Source organism: Ammospiza caudacuta, chromosome Z (assembly GCF_027887145.1).
Source record: "Ammospiza caudacuta isolate bAmmCau1 chromosome Z, bAmmCau1.pri, whole genome shotgun sequence".
NCBI classification, from domain to species: domain Eukaryota; kingdom Metazoa; phylum Chordata; class Aves; order Passeriformes; family Passerellidae; genus Ammospiza; species Ammospiza caudacuta.
In genome coordinates this window covers 46,363,279-46,387,850 of record NC_080632.1, presented here as the reverse complement: position 1 = coordinate 46,387,850, position 24,572 = coordinate 46,363,279, and the positions used below count along the sequence as shown (strand labels likewise).

At 37.9% G+C, this 24,572-nt stretch overlaps 1 protein-coding gene across 1 annotated transcript in view; it reads left to right on the top strand.

The window, feature by feature from the left end:
• The window catches only part of ARSB (arylsulfatase B), a 63,669-nt gene that overhangs the window by 7,257 nt on the left and 31,840 nt on the right, over nucleotides 1-24,572 (top strand). The window contains exon 5 of the mRNA XM_058823411.1: nucleotides 22,903-23,146. Coding sequence (XP_058679394.1) covers nucleotides 22,903-23,146 — 244 coding nt within the window. The remainder of the gene's footprint in view (nucleotides 1-22,902; nucleotides 23,147-24,572) is intronic.

Here is a 24,572-nt window from a genome sequence, read left to right as displayed (position 1 = left end):
ACAACTGAAACAAACAGACAAGCAAAACAAAAAATAGAACCAACCAAAGTTTGATGAAAATGCACTTATGTGTTTTGAGTTTAGCAACTGCTTCCTATAGCACTCAGGATCTTGGAGTTTAATTTTGAGTCCAAACCTGTTTGCCTTATGATGTTATATTTGTGACCAGATTTTGCTCCAGCAAGATTTGATAACTCATCTACGCCTATTTCTGTTTGCAATGTTTTTATATTTGGAACTGAAAATGAGCAAAGACATATGGAAAACTATACCAGTATTTATTCCATATGGAAAAAATCCAGTCTTTGCTGAGACTCGGAAGAGTTATTTCAGAAATGTTTATTCAGTACGTTGTGGAATAAAACTAAAAACTTAAAGACATCTGAGCTAGAATTACAAGGTGTGAGTGAATTAAAAAGAAACGAATTTGTTTTTTTCATTTATTAAGCATTTCTTTTTTCTGAATTGTGACAGTGTACCCTGTTTTTCAACAGTGATTATTTTGCAATCAGTTTCAGGTGTATTTTAACAACAGTCAAACAATCAGGAGAATCAAGTGCCTACTGTATCTAATGGGACTTATTTTGAGTTAATTGACAGTTTAAACTTCCAGGAGTTAAATTTAATATGATCAAAATGCATGGAAATTGGACTTAAATCAAGCAGCACAGGGGCCAGTGATTTGGGTCTTTTCAGTGTTCTCTCTTTACTTCACACAGTTATTCTTTACAGGCATAAAACATTGCATGCAAAAAGAACTCAGTTTCAAAAACCAAGTGTTAAAACCATAAAACATTTTTAAAAGACCAGAAAAAGGAAAAATCTTGTCAAATTATTTGGTTTGTCTATATTTTGTTAGTGCTTTTTCAGGTGGTGTGTTTCAGAACAGACATTAGAATATGGTTGAAAAGAGACATGCGAGGGTCTACAGTTGAGCAGCTCTTGCAGTGAGCTCTGCTGTGTCAGATCTCCCTGCACAGCTTCCAGGTCCTTTGGAATTGGGAGTCTTGCTGTGCACTGGTAGCTATAATATGAGCCTATGATTATAGTATGAGGTACCTTCAGGTCTTGAGGACATGTCTGCTTGGAAAAGTGCCTCTTCCTGCCCCAAGTGCTGTTCTGGCATTGGGAGACTCTTTTTTAGCTTAGTGGGACACAGCAGGGCACACACACTTTTCTTTATTATCAAGAACTCTCTCCAAGAAAGTTCTTCCCAGTTTGTGGGATTAAGAACCAATTTAAGGAATTCAATGAAGTCTGCAAGGGAGAATCTAGGGAATGATAAAGTTTATCCATAAGTTTAATGAACACTGTTAAAGACACAGAATCATCATACTTGCTCCGAGGAATTTGGGGTTGGCTGAGAGGCTGGACATGCCCCAGCCACGGGCACTGCCAGCCCAGAGAGCCACACGTGTCCTGGGCTGCATCCAGAGCAGGGTGGGCAGCAGGGCAGGGAGGGGATTCTGCCCCTCTGCTCTGCTCTGCTGAGACCCCACCTGCAGGGCTGCGTCAGCTCTGGGGGCACAGCACAGCAAGGACAGGGACCTGCTGGAGGGAGTCCAGAGGAGGCCACAGAGAGATCCGAGGGATGAAGCACCTTTGCTATTAGGACAGAGAGTTGGAGTTCTCCAGGAGAAGAGAAGGCTCTGAAGACACCTTACTGCAGGCTTTAAGTACTTAAAGTAGACTTATAAAAAATTTGAGAACAGAGTTTTTAACAAGAACTGTTGTGATAGGACAAAGGGTGATGATTTTACACTGAAGTAGAACAGATTCTGACTAGATATAAGGAAGACATTTTTCATAATGAGGTTGGTGAAACACTGCAGCAGGTTGCACAGAGAGGTTGTGGATCCCTGGAAACATTCAATGTCAGGCTGGATGGGGCACCAAATAAGCTGATCTAGTTGAAGAAGTCTGCTCGTTGTAGGGGGGTTTGGCTAGATGACTTTTAGAGGTCCTTTCAAACCCAGACCATTCTAAGAGAAATGCACTCTCTATTTGGTTAGCTGTGTGCTTTGATAAAGGTGTTGTTGAAAGTCTGTAGAGGAAAAAGAAGGCCCTACTTTTATGGTACATTTTACTAGATTCATTACTATTTCCTTTTTAGTTGAGGCCAAAATTCACACTTCCATGTTTGTATCTCTCCATGCTTTAAAAGTCCTGCCCAAAGAATAATTTACAGATGGTCATTTTGTATTTTGTATTATGGCAAGTAGCATTGCAACAAACATAGTCTTCTGACTACCTCTCTGTGAGGTGTTGACCTCAAACAGTAGATTTCTTTTTACTGGGTACATATTAAAAAAAAACATAAAATACAATGTAATATTTGATCTTGTGGTAGATTTTTTTTAATTATTATATTCTTTCATATTTCTTCCTGTTTGTTATGGCTCAAGAGGAATTGCCCTGAAAACATGCCAGCTGACAAAAGGAAATACTGCACATTTTGAAACAGTCTTGTGAACTGTGTAGAAGAACTTTAGTTGCTCTTTAAAGTGGCCTGATGGAGATAGCAGGATAAAAATGTAATTTCATTATGTGTGGTTATTAGCAAAGTCTGACTCCATCAGTATGTCCTGTAAATCAACCCTGTTTTTGAGGTGTCTTTTTCAACAGAAAGGCAATTTCTACAAGTAAATAAGAAAAAGTTGAGCAGGTTCAATGGCATGTGGTGGTATATTTGTGTATCAAGTAGTAGCTTGAAAAGTCTTGACTGGTTTGATATGAAGTAGAATTTTCTTTTATGGAGCATTTTTTACACTGCAGATACAAGTAACTGTGCTAATGAGATAATTTATGAAAATAAAGTAATTGCTTGTTTAAACAAAACAGATGAAAAATGAATGCAGCAGGATTGGGTGCGCATGGCCTTTTGTTCACTTGAAATAAAAAATAATGAGATAGGGTGTATTTTTCCTTTTAGCAATTACAGGAGACTGTAACTACCAATGTCCTTGAAGAGAGCCTCGATTTAAAATAAAGGTCATAAAAAGCATTAAAATGCTACAAATTTGGCTCAGAACTATTAACATGGGCTTTGAGTCCAAATTTTGCATCAAATATAGAACTGTGATTTGAGGTAAGAAGTAGGGATTTGCTGTGAATACAATTCATTATAGTTTCTGCAAGGTATGACTAGAAATTTTGGTGTGAACATGCCAACATTAAAGCAAAGGAATATGACCCATAGTTTCAGTTCTGTATTAAAGCTGCTATTCTTTGCTTTATCAAACTTTCAGCTCTTAGTTATGCTGAAACACTGTGGAGCAACACTCATTTCTTCCAGTATTTCTTGCTGTTTTTGAATGTGGATTAGCACTGTAATGCCTGGTAGTTGCCATAAGAGGGCTTTGAAAAGCAAAACACGTGGAACCTTTCAAGCCTTGGTTTACATTGCTAAGAGGAAACCACATAAATCCTTTCCATAATGGAGCATGTGACAGTGATGACTGTTTTCACTCCAAAAGATGGTATTTTTATCATTGTAGAATTATGATTAATAAGAGCACAGATTCTTTTGGACATACTTACTGATGTTTATACAGTCTCTATCATAACCCTAGGTTTTTTTTCCCCATAAAATTTCATATTACCCTTTTTTTCCTTTCTTTTTTTTTTTTTCCCTTTCATTCCAGCCCACATATTGTGGCTTTTGGCTAATGAAATACTGGGATTTTCTTTTTCCAATGCCTTCTTTAAGGCAAGAATCTGACTTTCACGGATTCCTTAAGGGAGTTTTCTTATCTTCTTGATATCTCTGTTCCTTCACTTTTGCTTATAAGGGACTTCAGAGAGCCTACTAATTGCAGATTGGCCAAGTCAATTGACTGGAGTAGTTACTCTGTGTCTATGATGTCTGAGGTGCTAATTTGAAGGTTGTACTCCCAGATTTTTTCATTGCAGATCTGAAGATTTGTTTTAATTGTTCTTTCAGAGGTTTCTGAGAGGTCTGGTGTGTTTTCAGTGAGTAACATGCCTAGCCATCTATTGCCTCAGCATCTACTCCTTCCTAAGTGGAAAAAAGCACAGGCGCCTTAGCTGCAAGCACCTTCAACGCACTAGTTATTTGAGTTAATCTACTCCATTTTTTTTTTGTTGTTTTTGTTTCTTGTTTATTTACTCTTATTTTTATAGAGGAAAAGGTTCTGACAGTTCCCTGTATTTGCATCAGTTAGAATTGTTACATGTCAGTGACAGTGAAAGGTGCATTGATTGGTGTTTTGTACTCCAGTGCCGACTTCTATTTTTGTTTTCAGGCTTTTTCCATTTTAAAGTATGAGTGATAATTTAGAAATTAAAAAACACATTCTCTGTCATATGATGAAGATAATAATAATGAGACTACATTTTTGAGAATATGTTATCAAAGGTGGAAATATTATGGTGGGAATGGATTTAAAATCAATACTGAAAGATGTTGACAGACAATATATTGACTCCCTCCGCCCCTCCCCTTTTAAAATCCTTTGAAAACCCAGTATGTTTTGTAGGAAATGTTTGTTTATCTTCCATTCCATCTAGCATTAATCCCTCCCCACCCTCCCAGATTTTTCCATGCAAAACCTAACACTCCAAAGCCAAGTTCCTGAACAAAGAGGAACTTCATATCAGAGATATTAGCTTCTTTTTTGTCTTCATGGTTAAAAAATCCATCATAAATTCAATCTTGAATTTTTCTTCCTGTTTTTAGCAGATGCCAGTGCTTGAAGTGAAGTTCATTTGTAAATGAAACTTGGAAGTGAATTTTGCCCAGAATTTTGCAAACAGCCCAGTTTTGCATAAAACTTTGACTTAAGCATGTTAATTGCTATGCTAGTAATTTCTTCTTCAGAATGAGATGAATGATGAAAACTGCTCGTATTGTGTATTAACAATAATTTTTAATAATTTCCCACAGCTCCCAAGCGGTTGCCTTAAATGATTACTATTAAACTAAACTATACTAGTTTTGTTCTCCATAATAGTGTTTGTGAAGTCTTTAGTATTTTTGTCAGAATTTTTCTACACCCAAAAAGTGGTCACTTCTCCTGTCAGTGGGACAAATCCACAGGTTTCCTGACAGTGTCTTGTCTGACTTGCTCACTGCAGACATATGAAACTGCAGACAAACTGCAGACAGTTTGTCAGGTTATTCCTCTTGGTTTTGGATTAAAATTTCCTTCTGTGTTTCTGTCATGTCTAGTGATGGTGTGTGCTGGTGTAGACCTTGACACAACAGGGTCTGTAGCTACTGAGACCTGTTTAATTACTGAGACTGCTCACAATGAAAGCACTTGACTGAAGCTGACTGTGCTAGGATTGCTGTTATCATGAAAACTAAGAAGCACTAAGTATTTCTAAGTACTAAGAAGCAAAAAATAAAAAAAAAAATTCAATGGGATCGAAAAAATTGTCCTTTTGTAGGGCTAAATCTGTAAGTAGTGGAAGCTTGTGTACATCAATTTCTTTTCCCATGAGATCAATTTTTTTTTCCCCTCCAGTTTTGGTAAAGTCAGGAGAATAAGGAGGCAGTTTTGGTGAGTTGCAAAAAACTATAGAGGTTGATTTATACGATCACAGCTCGATAAAAGTTTCTCTGTAAATGCTCAGCTAAGTTGTTCAGTAAACGGTGCTCTGATGCAGGAAAGGTATTATGTATCCTTGATGGAAAATAAAACCCGTATGGTTGTATTTAAAGTACAATAAGAATTACATTAACAGAATTTTATATTAGAAGGTGTAGCTTTTTATTGTCCCTCTAATTGAACAGCTCTCAGTAGTGTTTCCATCACACATATGCAAATAAATCTGTATCAAGCACTGAAAATACAATAATGTGTCAGCACTCTTGAAGAAAAAGTGGCATTTCTGCCAATGAAAATTGAATGTTCAAGGTTATTCTTCCCACTGTGAGTAAACATCAGCACAGTGAAGTATAAAACTGATGTTCCTTCATCAGCTGGTCTTACCAAATGATTTTGGTTCATTTTGTTGGAAATACATGTTTCATATGAGTCATCAGAGGGGGTGCAATTGTTCTTCATTCATATTTGCAGCATGACCAGAAAACACAGCTACACATGGATCTTTCAGATGCAATGTGGGGAACAAGGGAACAACATGAGTTCAAATTAAGGGCAAAGTTATTCTCCAATTCATGCTGCAAGTCTTCTATCCACAGTGTAGATCTCTGTTGTGTATTCTGTACTCTTTTTTTTTTTTTAATGAAACCTCAGTGGGAGTTCTGCACTTGGAACTTGTACAGAGTAAGCATTATTTATGCTGTGAAGATCACAAGGGAGAAATTTTCCCCAAATGTGATCCTTTATCAGTATTATTGACAGGGGTGTCTGTTTACTGTGACTCAGAACCATGAGCTTAAATCACTCAGACAAAGGGCTCTGAAGTCCTGTTCTGTGATCTAGACTTTCAGCAAGAATGTTGGAGGTCAAAAGTGAGATGCATATACAAGCTGTATATTGATGCTGTGTCTAATGTTTGCTCATATTGTGTCTGGCACTAGTAAATGCTATTTAATTCCCTTTCACATATGCAAAATTCACACAAAAAGCTAAAAAAGTCCAAGTAAACCAAGCACTAGCTGCCTGCTTGTTTTGTGGATGCTGACAATTGATTGTGGTTTTCATTCAAAATGGTGTACACCTATTAAGCACTACCTATTAATTGTGCACGCCTATTAAGCATTACCTATTAATTGTGTATGACTATTAAGAATTACCTATTAATTACTAAGTAGACTTGTCTCCTGCTTATATACATTACTTCATTTTTAAATAACATAATACACATTAAATGATATGCGGTGGTGTCGTGTCTGCTAAATACCTGTGAGGGTTTAAATTGTTGAATCATTCTTGCTTGTGGTTGCCATTCTTTGCTCTTTACTAATGTTAGCTATTACTGCCTCTGTAATTTCAATAGTGTTTAAAGCAAAATTGTACAAAGTCCAGATTTACATTATGGAATAGAGATTACAACACTTAATGTAAACGAAAGTACGGGGTTTGGCTCTTCCGTAGTCTCCCCATCAGAAATAGGCAACAGGAGGAAAGGTATAGAAATAGAGGTTTTGTCTTACTTTCTATTTTTTTCACTTGTGTGAGGTTGTTTGCATGTTACACCTTTTGTTTCTTTGTAGTTGCAAACTTCAGAAATCTGATTTGTAGAAATATTGAAGGTAGTGTGAATCATTTAATTGACATTGTTGTTTTCAACAATACCAAGACTCCAACATTAAAATGGCTTTTTAAACTCTGTAGGTTACGTATGAAGTAATTTCTTAGTTAACTTTTAATACATTTTCCAGTTCTGCTTCAGTTGGATGGGCCATCACACTGACCTCCATATGGTTCTGATTAAGTTTAAGAACAGGATTGCTCCTAAAGCCCCAGCCTTTCAAAGGAGCATGAGATACATAAAATGTAGGAAACAATTACTGCTCTGGATGCAGCCCAGGACACGTGTGGCTCTCTGGGCTGGCAGTGCCCGTGGCTGGGGCATGTCCAGCCTCTCAGCCACCAGCACCCCCAATTCCTTCTGGGCAGGGCTGCTGGGATCTGTTCATGCCCAGCCTGTGCTGGTACCAGGGCTGCTCTGACCCAGCTGCAGTACCCTGCACTTGGTCTCATTGAACCTTGTGAGATTCCTCTGGGCTGTCTCCCAGAGCTTGTTCAGGTCCTTCTGGATGAGATCCTGTCCCTCAGGCATGTCAGCTGCACCACTCAGCTGGGTGTTGTCTGCAAATTTGCCAAGGGTGCACTTGGTCCCACTCTGCCATTGGTGAAGATATTAATCAGTGCTGGTCCCCATACAGACCCCAAGGGACACTGCTGATCACTGATCTATGTCCAGATTTTGAGGGATTGACTGGTTCTCTGAATGTGACCATACAGCAAATTCACTGTGCTGTGAGCGGCCCGCCTGTGAAATCCATCCCTCCAATTTGGAGAGAAGGATGTTTTGGGGGACTGTGTCAAAGGCTTTACAGAAGTCTGGATAGAGAACATCTGTAACCTTTCCCTTGTCCACATGCAGTCACTTTGTTTTAGAAGGCCTTTGGGCTGATGAGATGGGACTTGCCCTTCCTGCAGCCATGCGGGCTGTCCCGTGGAGGCCTGTCCTCCATGTGCCTTAGCACAGACTCTTGCAGGATCTGTTCCATCATCCTTCCAGGCACAGAGGTGAGGCTGACAGGTCAGTAGTTCTCAGGGTCATCCTTCCTACCTTTCTTGAAGATGGGTACCATGTTTCACTTTTCCAGTCGCCTGGGACTTGCCCTGACTGCCATGACTTTTTAAGTATCATGGAGAACAAATTGGCAACACTATCAGTTCAGGTCTTGAAGGTTTATGTAAATTCCTCAGGTGGTCATGAACCTGATCTTCTCTTACAGTTGCTATCTTTTTTGTGGTCCATCCACTCAAGAGGTGTGAGAAAAGAGACTGTCAGAAGAAGAAGACTGAGGCAAAAAGTTGTTGAATACCTCAGCTTTTTCCTCATTCTTTCTTACCAGTTTGTCAGTCACCTCTGTTGTGGGAGAACTCCATTCCCCTGACCTTTCTATCCTGGATGTAAAGCCCTTGTTACTTTTTGTGTCCTTTCCCAAGAGATGCTCAGCTCCAGCCATACCTTGATACGTGCCTTGGACTGCATCCCTATACTCTTCCCAGAATACCTGTTTGCACTTCCACATTGTGAAATGCACTACCTGTATGTTTTCATCTTGCCCCTTAGTTTTATCAGTAGATTGACTCTGTCATTGCCTTCTTCTCCTGATTTCTTATGCCTGGGATTCAGGAGCTTTTGCCCTTTATGTCCTTAAAGTTCTGTCAGCTCTGTTCTGCTCCCTTGTCCACAAGGGCATTTTCTCAGGGGGGGTCCTATTGATGAGCTTCTTGAAGAGCTGAAAGTTTGCTTCCCTAAAACTGAGGATTCTGTCTTCACTCTTTACCTGGCTCATATCTCTTAGGACTGAGAACTCTGTCAATACATTATATTATATAAGGCAGTTCAAAAATTATCAAAATGTAATTTCTTTGTTTTTTATAATTTTTAATTCAGTATTTTTTTTAATAATTGCTTAATAGTACTAAAGCAAAGTTTGATTTTTTTATATACATACATTTTTAGGTTTCCTTTGTAACTGATAAATACTCTTTGAAACAACCCAGAACCATCTGACACAAAGCTTTAGTATTTATTTAGAAATATTTCTTCTCCTATGGACTTACTTTGTCAATCAGTGACAGCCCTATAGAAACACAGGGAAAATCAATCATTGATTCACTTGGGAAAGAAGAATGCAATGTTGTCTGGTCTGGGTTAAGAATTTGGGAGAAATTGCAGGTGTTGTAAGATGGCCTTAGTCAAATGAGAAGTATCTGAAAAAGGTTATTTGAATCCCTGCTGAGATGTTTTGGATCTGTTTTCCTTCCCTGCTTTTTTTTTTATATGTGTCCATATAAACTATGGGTTGGTTAGTACATCTGTTTCATATATTTATGAATATTCCAGAACTAAAGTATGCTGCTAGGCTAAACTCTACAGAATAATGTAAGAACTTCCAAATAAAAGCTCTGCACAACTGTTCTTTCCTTAACTTTCCATTATTTCTTGTTAGAATAGAATAATGGATCAATATTGGTGGGCAATATTAGTTTAGTGTCCTTTAAAAGAGTAAGATTTTCACTCTCTGCCTTAATTAATGGGAGAGTAAAACCAGCAGAATTTATTTAGATGGTCAGAATATACATGTGCTGAATGCAAAGGCAGCCATACGTTTTATAGATTGTTGAGTCAGAAATATCAGAAGAAACACTGAAATCCATGAGCATGTTAGTTATTAGGCAGTGGATGCTAAGATTTGGCACAGGTAGGTGTATCAGATGATGTAAATGTCTGATGTGGAAATGGCTTGGAGAGCTCTTACTGCAGTGTCCACTCTAGGTTTTTTTCCTCTCTTCATCCTAACACTGAAACTAATAAGCTGATTTCCTCTCTTTTTGGAAGGTTCCTAGTTTGGTTTTTTTCAGTTCTTACAGCTTGGTCTTAATAATTCCTCTGCTTTCTTTAAACCTCTTTATGCCCATTTGAAATCTCTGTTTCTAGACATGCCTCCTATGACTGGAATATCTGTCTCTTACAATAAAGCATTTATCTTTACATTTCTCTTTAAGCAGGAAGAAACACCCCCTCTTTTATCTGCACTTTGAGCACTGCTGCCGTGTGGAATGCTGCCTGTGCTTGCTCTTACATTTGACCTCCAATTGTGTTTTCTCAAGTTAAAATACAGCCAGAGCTTTGTGTACATTGAAGTGAGCTGGCCTTCCAGAGTAGCTTGAACCAGTTGGGAAGAACAGAAGTCTGCAGCAGTAATTTCACGTGTATTTTAAAGTAAATGGCTTTAACCTAGAACACATAAAGCCAAATAACGCAGCAAATGTAGTGCAGATTTTTCGTTACTGACTTTTTGTATTGTAGATGATCTCCATGTTTAGGCTATGCAGAAGATTGTTACTGGTCACTGCAGAGGACTGGATGTATTGAAGCATTGTACTGCTTCTGATGACCTGGAAGAGTATACTTTATCAAATCAACAGTGAGGTAGCATATGCTGACATCTGGTATGCAGAACCTAGTGAGAGTTTTAATAGTTGAATCTCTAAGTCTGCTTTAAGTCTACTTTCTATTTGCACAGAAGCATTGTAACACATTTTACAATCAAATTGGCATTTGTAACGAGTGGATATAAAGAAAGATATCCTCTGCATGTTTTCTTGGTTAAGTCCAAATTTTTTCAACACTATTCTTCTGTTACTCATGGGGGTTAAAAAACAAAAGGTGCATTCCATTACTTTTCTCTGTAATGTTGTAAATAATTGCAGTTCTGACTGCAGAGGATATTAATTGATATCTGCCTTCTTGAATGTATCACACATTCTGCTGCCATCAAAATGTGTTCCAGTGATTTCACAGGATTAAAAAAGCAAAGGCTTTGTTTAAAAAAAATTTAATACTTAGAAATTTTTGACTAGGAGAGAGAAACTATTGCTCACCATCTGTTACAGTTCATTAGAAAGTCAAAGGTACTAGAAAGAATACAAAGGCAAAAAACCCCAGCAACAACGACCAACCAAACAAAAACCCAACAACAACAAAACAAAGCAAAACAAAACAAAAATACCCCAAAAAATTAAAAGGAAAAGTGCATGTCTCAGGCAGCAGAATAGCTGTGTAGACAGTGATGGTGATGTATGGGGCTAAGGTTTAGGTTAGGGGCTTTTTCTGCCCACAGGTGCCTCCTTTCACAGTCTGTTGCCCCTGAGGTCTCTCAGCTGCTCAGAGCCTGCATGTGGCTTCTTGTGATTATCTCCAAGTGACCTTGGGTACTTTGAATTTTAAATAGCTACAGTGGTTTCAATTTATTAATCTAGATAATTTTGACATAACTGTGTGAAGAGTAAGCATACTTACAATCATATCAGCCTTTTTCAGAGATTGTTTACCCCTTGTGTGATCTGAGAGGTTTTAATTACCTCTGTACTTTAAATTAGTTCAGTCAGAGCCTTCCTGCAGCCTAAGGCAAATGAGGAGATAGGCTTTGGGAAAACATGGACCTGAAGACCTTGCCTAATTTAATGGGTCAAGTATTCTGAAATCCCGAGAGAAATCTGAAATAGGATTTAGTAAAACTTCCTTGCTAAAGTGGGAGTAGAGGGAATAGATGACTTCTGGACTCACTAAATGTAAGTCCGGTAGTGGTTACTCATGAGGGCAGAAGTCCTTTTCAAGGAAGGTAGAACTGTAGCTGTAAATGTGGAGATTAGGGGAGCTCACCACTTGAGATGCCACCATCACCTCTAGCCACCCCTCCTTTGCAGTGACCTACCCTATGACTTAATACTTCTTAATGCAGGTCGGACTAAGCAGGCTGAGGAAGAATCATATGGGTGGTTTGATTAGTGATATAAATGAGGTTATAAATTCTGACTGCTGGTGGCATCAGAAATGTCAAGAAATAGTGGAGAAATTAATTTGGCAAGCATAGGTTAAATCACAAAGCACATGTGCTTTGTAGCTTTAATATCACTATATCAGATAAGAAATTCACAGAGAAAAGAAGACAAGATGTCTTCTGAAAATGATAGGACTTGCCTATTTCAGAAGTATGGGTGTACTTTGAATCATTTGACCATCCAGGCCTAAAGCTCTGTGTATAATGAAATACTGTCTTTGAGCAGAGGAATCTGTTAGTGCATTTTGGATTTTTCTGCTTATTTCCCACTTTTGGGAATGGAAATAGAAAAAAATTACCCTGTAAAGGGGAGAGTTTCCAGGGCAAATGTTTCTAGGGAATGATCATTAGGCACAAAACCATTAAAACTATAATGCCCACAAAGAGCAAAATATGCAATTTGACTATTCTGTTGAAGTCCACAGTCATTTCTGTTGTGCATATGAACAGCTCCCCTTAAAAATGTCTGAGAGTTATAGTGTATATTTGAGGACTGAATGTGGTCTGTACAGCTAGATGTTGCCAAGAGGAGAGATTTCACAACTTCAGGATTCAGGAAATATGATCTAAAGTGGCAGAAAGTTCAAGGATGATGATATTGGAGAAAGGTTGGATCTTGCCAAGAGGAAATTGCTGGTGACCTTACTGAACTAGCGTGGTGCAGGCAGATTGCAGAGATTCAAACATGGGAGTAATTAAAGAGGGCATGTTTTGGCATGTACCTGGGGGAAAAAATAACAAAGTTGGAATAAAATAATCATTAATAAGTTTAAAATTTTGAATTTAAGTGTTCCTTCTTGTTACTCTCTTGAATGTAGCATTGATGTGACAGAATGAAAGAGAGGAGAGTATAAGGCACAGCTGTAAATGCAATTTTTTTCTGTTTTTTGGAGAATATAGGCTCAGTTTTCTCCAGCTTAACATCCTTTTTTTAGATTCAGCGGTATATTATTCAGCCATTGTTTCTTGTAACCAAGAAAAGTTGTTAAAGAAAGGAATAACAAGCAAAACATATTCTGAATCACTTATTCAGCAAATAGCTTACTTGCCAATTCCCTGCCTGGAAAACATAATCCATTGCTGAAGAACGGATATATGGAAACTGGTTAAAAACCCTGCTTCGGTTATTAGAGGGAACAGATATTATTTATGTAAAGTTCCTTTACTCTCCATTACTTGTGTTTCTCTATCACCATATTAACTTACAAAATAACCCCTTTCCTCGCCTGCAAACTTGGTTGCATTTAACAAAAGCTGAGGTGGCTGTTGGGAGAGCCTTAGACAATGCTGGATGTCCCTATACAAGACGAGAAAATGGTTGCATTTCCACATTGTTCAATAAAATTACCTATTTATTTTCATGATCAAAATCTCTCAGAGAATGACACAGCCTACAGCAAGCAAAACTGTTACAACTGATGACAAAATGATTAGCCTTTCTCATCCCCTCTGTAAGACTAGTATTATAAAGAATGTTATTTTCTTCACTCTTTGGAGTAAAGATTTTCAGTTTTTGTGGTTTATGTGCTCGGTGTGAGAATTAATATATGGACGCATACTTCTTCCTAAGGTGTATGCTGCACTTTTTAAAAATGTCCCCTGTGGTAAGTAATAAATAAAGACTTTTGTTTTGTTTTTATATTATTTTGCCAGCAGGTATGTGTTTCTTTCTGGTCATGAACTCAGTCAATATATTCTGGATATAGCTAGGGCCCCGAGAGATTAAGAACTCAAACAAAAGTGATGTAAAAAACAGATGTAAATCTGTCCAATGGCCGGAATCAAGTCATCCTTTGCACAGTGTAAAACCAATGCATGTGTCTAAACTTAAGAAGAAAAAAAGACATCTGGCTTATAGAGGGTGAAATATTAAAGTGGTAGACACAGAGGGGGGATTGGGTTACTACTGGATGGCCAAGGATCAGCTGTAATGCTCCTTACGTGAAGGAGTGGCCCTGCCACTCCTGCTTTTAGGAATGGATTTCTAAATTCCTTGCACCAAGGTTTCTGCTGTTCCTGTGCTGACTGGAGAGTTTCGTCATGGGGCAGTTTTCCCTGTCTGCAGGTGATTGTGTTGGAAGGTGCCCATCTGCACCATCTTCCTGTGTACAGGCTGGGCTGGACTGTGTGCAGTCCTGTTCTTTCTCCCCAGCCTTTCTCTCAAAACCTTTCCCAGCTGTATCCTGATGTGCTAAACGGCTTAAATTAACTCCAGATTGCACTGTTTATTGTGTGCCAGAGGAGTGACAGAAAGCAATCAGAGCAGCTTCCTCTCAAATAAACTCCAAGAAAAAGGGGGTACAGGATATTAGGATGGAAAATATGGGTTCTGGGAAGAACCCTGGGGCTTTAATGCCTGTATATTGGATTAGGTCTCTGCTGTTTGCATTTTAATTCTAAGTTTTGGCAGCTTCCTATCCCTGGAAGTGGGGTTTTGGGTTGTTTTTCTTTTTTGTTTTTTCTTTTTAAAAGAAAGCAAAAAGCTTATATGGTCAAAGTAGTAATTTCTTCTCTCTCCCTCAAATGACACTCTAGAAAAGTGAAATGATGCTCCCCTATGGTTATCAGTCTCCTTGTGGGCCGTATGCACCTCATTACCTCTGCTTCCTGTGAAGTCAGTGATGTCTTCTCTTGTGTATGGCTCTGATCAGCAATAAATATGAAACTAGTTTTCCACCAGCTCCTGTCTTCACTGTTGGGATAGCATCCTCTTTTCTTCCATTACAACTTGCAGCCTAAAGTACAAATGTAGCAGGTCTGAGGTCAGATCTTTCCATACCTCTGACGTGTGGTTTTGACTGGTTGCTGCTTATAAAGTGTATCTGTAAGCACAGTAAAAGCATCCCTACTTCCTGCTTTTTTTCTTCCAAAAGCTGCTATAAATATGACTTCTAATTAGATCCATAATATTATTTTGATAATAGCACCAGACTTGTTCTAAGAGAGTCATGCTGCTTCCAGAAGTAGAGGAAGAAACCCAAATGTATGCAGAATAAACTTCTGAATGCTTTTACTGAATAAAAACACCTAGGTGCTGCCAGCTGTTGGACAATCTCTGCCCTTAGAAAATTTAATGTGTAAAATTCAGAGCTTCCCAGCATACTTTTGGTCATATGTCAGCCTTATCCTGTCCTCTTATTATTGTCTGTTTACCATATGGACATGTCTCTTCTGTTTGGTAGGGAGGGTTGGGGGATGCACTTGGAAGCTGAAAATCCTTCTGAGTTACAACAGTTATTTTTTTTTTTAATGCAATGAGGGAGCATATAGGAGAGATTCTGTTCCATTTAGCAAAGAGAAACTACCTTAGTTTCACTCTTATCTTCACAAAACCATTAATATATTAATCAGAAAGAAGAAACTGGAACGGGAGTCATTATTGACAACATTTCCCCTTCAAACTTTTTATGCACATATTTCATGTTAGGTTACATACAGTTGATGGCTTTAGGATGGTAACAGCTTTTTGTTTCAGGAGTAGCAGAAGCTTAAAAGGTTTTTTTACCTAATTTTGAAGATGCTTTATTTTGATAACATATTGAAGTACCCTGCATTATAAAATAAATTGAAGTTGTTTTTTTTCTTCTGGTTTGTACTCACTTCAAAAATATTGTGTGACTTTAGACAGGGCTTTCAAACAGAGCTTGGCACAGTTTGCATATCAGACAGATGTGTGCTCGATCAGCTTACTGCAGGGGCCCTTGAGGAGAAATCAAAGAGCATGGGAGTTTTCTAGTGCAGTTTTAGAGAAATTAATCAATTAAAAAAAAGACTAGGAGCTAAAGTACAGGTGGAAAACAGAAAAAAAAAGCTGAGGCATACCGATACTGGATTTGAGAAGTACTGTAGGTACATAAGGATTATTTGGCAAGTGTTTTGTAATTATTTTCAGGAAAAAGGAGACCTCGGTGTTGGTAGCCAGGAACCAGAGATGTTATACTAGATCTTTAAAGACTCTAGTTGTTGATTAAAGTTATCATGAGTACATGATAAAAAAATACTGAATTGATTCACAATACCTAATTGTATTTATGTAATTCTAGATAGTTAAAGTTTTTTTTTTCTTTGCCCTTGCAGATTTATTATTTAAAATTACATATTTGGGCTGTGTTCTGAATAGGATAGTAAAGTATTTTCACAGTCAGAGATTTTCTTGGCACACAGCACTTCATTGCACCTGATTTCTCTCACCTTTTCTTTTTTTTCTTTTTTGGCTGATTCCTAATCAGTTAAATCCTAAATGTTGATTGGTTATTTCTTGCTCAGTGGGTATAGGAGTTATATACATACAAATGTATTAAAATTTTGGATAGCTATTTTAAAAAATGAATATAGGTATCCAAGAAGCATTTAAATTTGCAAACCTCAGTAACATAAAACATTTAACATGTTTAATTTTGTGTGTGTGTGTGTGATAAGCATTTTTGGTCTTCTGTAACTTACTGCTAAAATTTATGCAGAATTTGTTGTGCACTGAGGTATACAGAGAAAAACAGTTTGGAAATACCATATTGGATTGTTGACTGGAAAAGAATTTTTTTCCTTGAGGTTGTTATTGTTCTAGTAGGAATTAAATAATTACTTTTGTATTTTCTGAAATTATTTTCATAAAGATTTTCCATATTACTCCTTGTCCTACAAATGCCAAAAACTGTTGTTAAATTTACCTTGAGAGTTAAGATTATTAGGACATATACTTAAAATTAAGTTCTAATACTGTAATCAAGCTTGTATAATATGTATCACATGGTTAAACACACTTGTATCATCTCTGCAGAATGGACGGTGCAGAATGAGTTGAAGTTAAAGACAGTTTATGTAAATGATGAGTATGTTTGTGAAGTATTCCTACTGTCTGACTCAAGTAGTGAGCAGGAGTGATTTTTTTTCCCCTTGTAAGGGGACTTATGGGTAGCTCTTTATTATTTGAACAAAAAAAAAAATGCAAAATGAAGAGAAGTACTGCAGTGAAAACTGCTTAATAACAGCCAAATACAGTGCTGGATGAATCTTTGGAGAAATTCCAGGAAGCCCTCTCGGAAGAGCTTGTCTAGAACAATTTGCCAGGCATGTCAACGGGACTGTGGGGTGTAGCTCAGTTGTGGTTCAAAGAAGAATGCAGCAACCTGAGTGGTCACAAGGGAGACAAAAAACATGCTCTGTTAGGAAGAAAAATAAAATTCTCTTTCCTGTAGTGTAATTGAAACAAGGCCTGGTCTTTTCAAAAATAGGTATCTGTACAAGACAACACATTGTTTCTTTTGGGAAAAAAAAAAAGGCAAAAAATTCTAATGTACTATTTATCACCTTTAAGCTACACACTTAAGCCCTATCTAAGACCTGACAAAAAAACCAGCCAAGGAATATCTTTAAATGAAGACTAATTTCTGGCCTATTTGCAGAGAAAATAATACGTCTATTCTAAACCATTAATGTGATGCAGGATTGTGATCAAAAGCTGCTGAGATAGCATGTGCAGGCAGTAGAAGTCACAGGAGGAAGTCGCTTGGCCCACATGTCCACATGGTAGAGAAGCTAGGGTGTTGCCTATGCTGTATTTAGGTGGTCTTTGGAAGCTCTTATTATTGTGTTTGCCCATTATCCAAAAAATAAAACATAAAAGTTTCTTTATAGCTTTTTTAGTAAGTTTTTCATTCCACTGCATAGGCAAGAATGGATTTTTTTTTAATCTGAACAATTGGGGGAGATTAAGCTTATTTTATTAGAAAGCTGGCCTTACACGGTATTACAGTACTTGTTTTCATTTTGTTTCTTTTCCTAAAAATAACTTTCAAGCCCATTGATAAGTCCAAACTGAATTTCTCGGAGAAAAATGGTGCTTAAACAAATCTATTAATGCTATTAATATTGCTCTTGAGTTCAGTAACTACTGTGAATTTTTCTTGGCAATGAATGCATGCAGGCAAGAGATGTTCATGATCCTGGGAAGGGCATTTGTCAGAGTTTGTTCTTAAATCAACACTTTTACCTTTTTTTTGTTTTCTTCTGTCTAGTGAGGTACAAATCCCATATAAAGCTTTCCCCATAGTTGTGAGCATCTATTTCCAATGGTATCTTTAAAGTGCAAAGCAGACTGTAGCTTCAGTTCAGGGTAATTTTGTGAGAAAGTGAGTCCATCCAAAGACTTGAATGTGTGCTTTGTTAGTTATTGCTCTCAGAATTGATGGTTTTTATTGTCCATCTCTTCTTTAAAGAAATCTTATTCATTAAACTGCTTGCTAGTTACACACATCCCACATCACTGTATAAATACGCTGCTAGTCAAAATGTTTGGCAGCTGGCAACTCTTCAGAGAAGTATTTGGGAGAAAAAGAAGGGCCTCGCTGTATAGTTTTGTTTATTGATTCCCTTAAAAACTCCTGCAAAACATCTCTTACAGTTTAGAAATTACAGATTTAGCAAGTTAAACTCTTTCTCATGTATATGACAATGAATATTAATTACAAAAGCAGATGTTTGTGAGAAGGAACATTTGCCTTCATTTTTAAAGTTGTATTTATATTCAAGACACACAAGCTTTACTTTGCATCTGATTTTCTTATGTTGAAAGGTTTTTATTAAGTATAGTTTTTAAAGTAACCCTTCTTCTTCTTTATTTTTAATAAGAGAACCACATTAGTTTAAAAGGCAATCACCTGCATTTTAAGAATAGGTTATATTCTCTGTTTTTCTGCGTCGAAAATAAGTCCTATTTTCACCTAATTTTTCTGGGATGGAGATACTTTGTGACATATTTTTGTTGTTTCTGCTTGTTCCATTGAAGCTGGTGTTGATTCAGCTTTGTTGGAAACTACCTTTTAAAGTAGCCAGGATGCTTCCATTGCTCTCCTTTATTCTCTTGTTTTGTCATTTACCCAGCATATGTGTGCTGTGCATTTTTTCATTGGTGGTGCTGATGCGTGGTAAAAATTCCTGTTTCAGCCCATTCTTGTATTAGTGAGAGTGGCTTTTCCTCATATTCTCGTTTGTTGCCACAAATTTCAACTTGTAGAAGCAAATTCAGTGAGAATGGAAATAAAATTCAATGAGAATGGAAATAAAGCATCTAGGTACCCCCTTCATTAAAATAATACATAATAGGAGTGATTAATGCTGTGGGAAACTATGGTAGCTAAACATCTCTCAAAGCAAGCCAAGCCAAGCAAGGAATAAAGCTTAAAAATGTGTGATTCTTCTGTTAAAGAAAGAGCTGCATAAATTTGCTATATAATACTTATGCCAGGTGGCCTAATTTCTAGGTACAGCCTTATTCACTTCCCTTTCATAATTTCTTCAGGGACAAGAGCTGGTTAGTTTTATGATTTTTAATACCCCTAGTGTGTTGTGGGTACTGCTGTAGTCTAAACAATGTTGATGTAATTGCAAAAATTATTCTACAGATAAGAAAAAACATACATTCACTACATTTTCCACACTATTTCAGAATTTTTAATGAAAATCATATTTGATATTTGTCTCCAGCAAAGAAATAATGAAGTATCATGCCTGGGGGAGGCTTGTGTTTTCAGCTGAAGTAGCAAGGCTGAAACTTTAATTCTAAGCAATCTTATAAATTGAGTCCACAAGGTGTAGGTAGCTTAATTCCAAAAGCTTTGCTCTGGAGACTGTCTTCTGACATAAGATAGGATAAGTCATGGAGAGAAATGGTTACAAAAATGTATGATAAATAGTTCAGAAAATGTTGTTTTGAAATGGATTTAGAATTGGATATGAAGCCAGTGTAGAACATGAAGGAGCAATGATTCCATTTGTCTCACAAACAGGTGGATTTTTAAGTATGTGTTTTAAACTAATGTGAGTTTCCACTTGGACTTGGAATTATTTCCGTGTTTGAGATAGATGGGTAAAATAGCATAAGGAATTAGTGAGGAATAACTTATTTGGGAGAAAATAAGAGTGGTTGTGCTTCCACAGATGAAGGATCTGTCTAGCCAGGAACCCTCTCACTATGGCAATTCTTCATGGCACATGTCTAGGAAACTTTTGTGAAAACTTGCAAATCTTCAGCATTTGTGGCTGAAGAAACTCCTGCGACTGAGGTCATGTGTTTTCATATAGGAACTATATACTTTTTTCAACTTTAACTTCTTCACTGACTTTCTGAACCCATGCAAGCTTTTGGCATCTATATATACATCCACAGCTCTTGATTTAGAGGAAATGTACCCGAACACACACACACACAGAGCTGGTGCGCATCTTGTCTCTTGCTGTCCAGACATACTCCTGGAGGTAAAACCAAGATCCCAACAGCAATTACAGTCCTGAGTGGACTTTCTGTCAGGTCTGTACTCCATGCAACCAGTGGCTTCTTGTTTATTCCCTCTCCCTTTATTATTTAGTAGTTAGCTTAATATTTTATTAATACAGATCCCACTGGGGTCTTTCATTGTTATGTAACCAACTCCTCTTTAACAAAATGTAGGTATTTGAAGTCCTTGATAACATTTCAGACTGTGTTGAAGGTGTTGCTTACATGCAAGCTGCTAGTGACGCATCATTTACGTTCTGCCTACCTAGAGAGGAAGCAGACCTTAATAATCAACCATCCTTCTCCCTCCTTCAACACTGTCTTGATAACTCAATCAAGAAATTACGCAGGAAGGAGCACTTGAACATAAATTCCTAAGGAAGAATGTTTTAGCAATGTGAGAATGAGCAACCAAATTAGGGGGATGAGCCTTGTTTCATATGTTCATTGTTTTTTAATTTGCATATCAGATCAACTATAAAAACAATTTTTCTCCCTTTTCTTTTAAGCTTGATATACTATTAATAAAAGATACAAATTTTATTCAGAATGTATGTTAGATAGACTCCCTTTATCAGGGAAGTTATTGTGTAGAGAAACTGGCAGAATGTGAATGTTTTTAGAGAAAACAAGGAAAAAGTAAGTAACATAAAGATTTGACTGGAACCCGAGAAGTGCAAATTTCTCTCTCCCTATTCTTCAGAAATACCACCCACTTCTATAATTTCCTTGGTACTTTGTTGCTGATAATCAGAAATTAGAAAAATTCTCTTGTACTGCTATTGAACAGACACAGACAGTGAGCAGTTTGTGATACAAAGGAGGTATGTGAAATGTTTAACTTCTGATTCCTCTGTATGTCCAAACTCTGCTCTATTACAATGTGCCTGTATTAAAAGTCGAATGCCTTTTATTCTAAGGCCACCAAAGGTTAAAACCTACTGAAAACTCTGTCCCATGAGTATCTCTGGCAGGAATTCCTGTTTACATTACGATAAGAAGGAATTGTTGAAACTGATTGTCGTGGTCTGACATAGTTCTTTTTTACATTTTTGTTGTAACCAGCAACTGCTTTAAATTCTCAGATCTCAGAGCTGAACATTGTTGTGCAAGAAATAATGGTAGCAGTCTTCATTAATTTCTTTTTAATCCAAAAATGCAGGAACATGGGCAACCCAACTGGAAACTAGTTGGGCCACAGGATGTTTAACACTTTTCAAATAAATTTTTTTGGCAAGCGCTTCATTTAGCTTAGGCTTCTGCCTTTCAAAGTTTTCACAGATATCCGTGGTTTATTCCCTTGTAAAACAAAAGTGCAGTAGAAAGATGTGGGGGTTTACTTTGATTCCTAATTAAAAACAGAATTTCAGAATATACTGAGTTGAAAGGGGCTTGGAAGGGACCCACAGGCACTATTGAGTCCAACTTCTTGCCCCGCACAGAACCGTCCCGCAGGATCACACCATATGCCCAGGAGTATGTCCAAATGCTTATTGAACTCTTGTCAACCAGCAAGATAATTTTGTTCTGGTTACAGTGAAGTTCTTCTGTAAGGGGTTGGACTTCTTGTTTCTTCCCTGAAATTCAAGTTTTTTAATTAGAAAATACAATACAAACCTGTCAAATTGTACTGAATGTCAGTTAAGCAAATACTATTTGGAGTAATTTTAACCTCATTAAAATAGAGGAAAATTATGCTTTACAGAATTGCCAGCAATGACACTTCTGAGAACATTACGGTAGGTTTAGGCAAGAACAATTGTATAACAGTACTGATGTAAATTCAAAGAATCATTACTCTTAACTTCAAGGATCTGGGTTTTATCCTAAGCGTGCAAGCTTGGTCAGAGAGAGTTAAAAAGGAGAGCATACCCTGAGCTATCTTGAATTCATGTAGATATTTCTGTAGTCGTGGGGATTCAGCTTTTTCTGTAACCACCTTATATGTTATTCTCACCAAACAAGAATTCAATTTCTGAATCACTTCAGTTATGTTAATTTAAATTAATTTCATTAGGGCTTTATCATTCTCTCTGAGGAGAAGGAAGCCTTGTTTTGTCTAACCTTATGTGTAGCTGCCTAAAACTATGGAAAAACCCCTGCTTTTAAAACTAGGTGTGTGAGTATTGTCCTGGGACTGTAATAACTGGTTTCTATTTTAAGCATAGTATACTGCTTTGGAAACCAATGTGTTCTGAGTACTAAGGATGGCATTGATAGCAACTCTTCTTGTGATCCTTAAATTAGTTGAAACTAAATTTTTGAAGTCTTTGGTTCTGAAGGCTTTGGATACCTAATGGTGTTTTGAATCATGGTCAGAAGTCATTCTTAGCACAGTCTTTCTAAATTCCTGTCTTCTAGTGTAGGATAATTTCTGCCTAGTGATAGCTTTTCATTGATGTAATTTGTAGGTGTTAAAGTGTAACATATGTTTGTTGCTTGGCCCTGAATGTTTGACATTATATGGACACCTAACAGCAGTATGCAAATACTCACATGACACAGCTGTATTGTGAAAATATTTTTTCAAATGGATAAAAAGGTGTTGTGGGGAGGATTGTTCTGTTTCTTGCTTACCAAGAATTCTTTTTGTTTATTTGTTTTTCAGATAATGGAGGACAAACTTTAGCAGGGGGGAATAACTGGCCACTGAGAGGGAGAAAATGGACCCTCTGGGAAGGAGGAGTGAGAGGTGTAGGCTTTGTTGCAAGTCCTTTGCTGAAACAAAAAGGTGTAGAAAGTCATGAACTCATCCATATCTCTGACTGGCTGCCGACGTTGGTACACCTGGCCGGTGGACATACCAATGGCACTAAGCCTTTGGATGGCTTTGATGTTTGGAGCGCTATCAGGTAACTTTCATGTCAAATCATCACGTCATCATTCTGGTATGAGAAGAAGTTAATCAGCCCAGGAAACAGAACTGGAATGGGAGGGAAATATAACCTGTTCATTTCCTGTAAAAGAGGGAAGGTATAAATGCAGTCAATTGTGCTATCTATGAGAGAATTATCCAGGTAGCAAATGAATTCTGGTTGCAGATGCAAAGCCTTCATACAGCTTTAACTTGGTATTTTGAATTTTTCAGTATGAACACAACAGCTCACAGGCATGTGTACTTCTTCAAGAACATTCTGTGATCTTGAAGTAGGCTAACTGATTTTGCACAGCATAAATTACAAGTTAGTAAATTTTATGGATCAAACCTGCTCTCTACAGAGCTCAGTTAGGTGTGTCTGTGTCAAAGTTTTGACACTGGCACAAGGCCAAATGCCCCCATGAAAATACATGGTGTCTGCTGTGAGATTTTGACCAGGAATAAACAAAGCAGGCTCCCACTTGAAAAGAAGAAAAATTTATTAACTAAACTACAAAAACAATTACTAAACTACACACAAAAGAAAAGAAAACACAAGGAAAATGAAAACCTCACAAAAACACTCTCCTCCTCCTCCCCCCTAAATTCCCAATACAATACGTCTTCCAAAATCACCAATTCTGGGTCCAGCACCACCCCTTTAGATTGCTCAAACTTTCAGTTCCTCAAGAGGAGAGGGAGTCCTTCCGTGTGTCGTGGTGGCCTTTTCCGTCCTTGTTCCGGTGCTCTCACCACTAAGCAGGGATGAGGGCTGCTTCCAGGGTTGTCTTTTTAAGGATGCTTTGTCCAGTTCCAGAAAAGCACAGTGTCTCACCTTTGGGACATCTGTCCCCCCCCATATTTTATATACCCCCTGGGGCCGAGGGGTACCCACACTGAATCTTCTTTGGCTCTGGGACATTTCTCCCCCTGGACTCAGTCTCTGTATCACATGGAAACATGGCTCTGTCCATGGCTACACCAAAGAGTCCAGCATAAAATGCCACTCCATCTTCTCCATTCTTCCAACATCTCTCACTCTCTCTTTCTCTGGTCCAGACCTTCATCACTTGTCTAGGAAGGGTTAATGTTCTGTAAGGTTTTCATTGTCCAAAAAGGGTTAAAAACTCCTCCAAGCGGCTGGACTCTTGGCTGCACCCCCCCCTCCATCTCCTCAGCCGGGCTGCCTGCTGCCAGCACATGTTTACTAAATTTCAAGGTAACAGCCACAAACACAGGCTGCACTCTCTCTCTCTGTCTGTCTCCAAGGGGGGGAACAGGCTGCACATTGCTTCCCGGCATTTCTTTACTTCTTCCTTCCACCCTTGGGGGGGCCATGCCTACCTCTCCCGGGCCGGGCCGCATGGCTTTTCCCCTGCCCCCGCCCAGCCAGCAACTGGGCCGGGGGAGAGACCCAACTC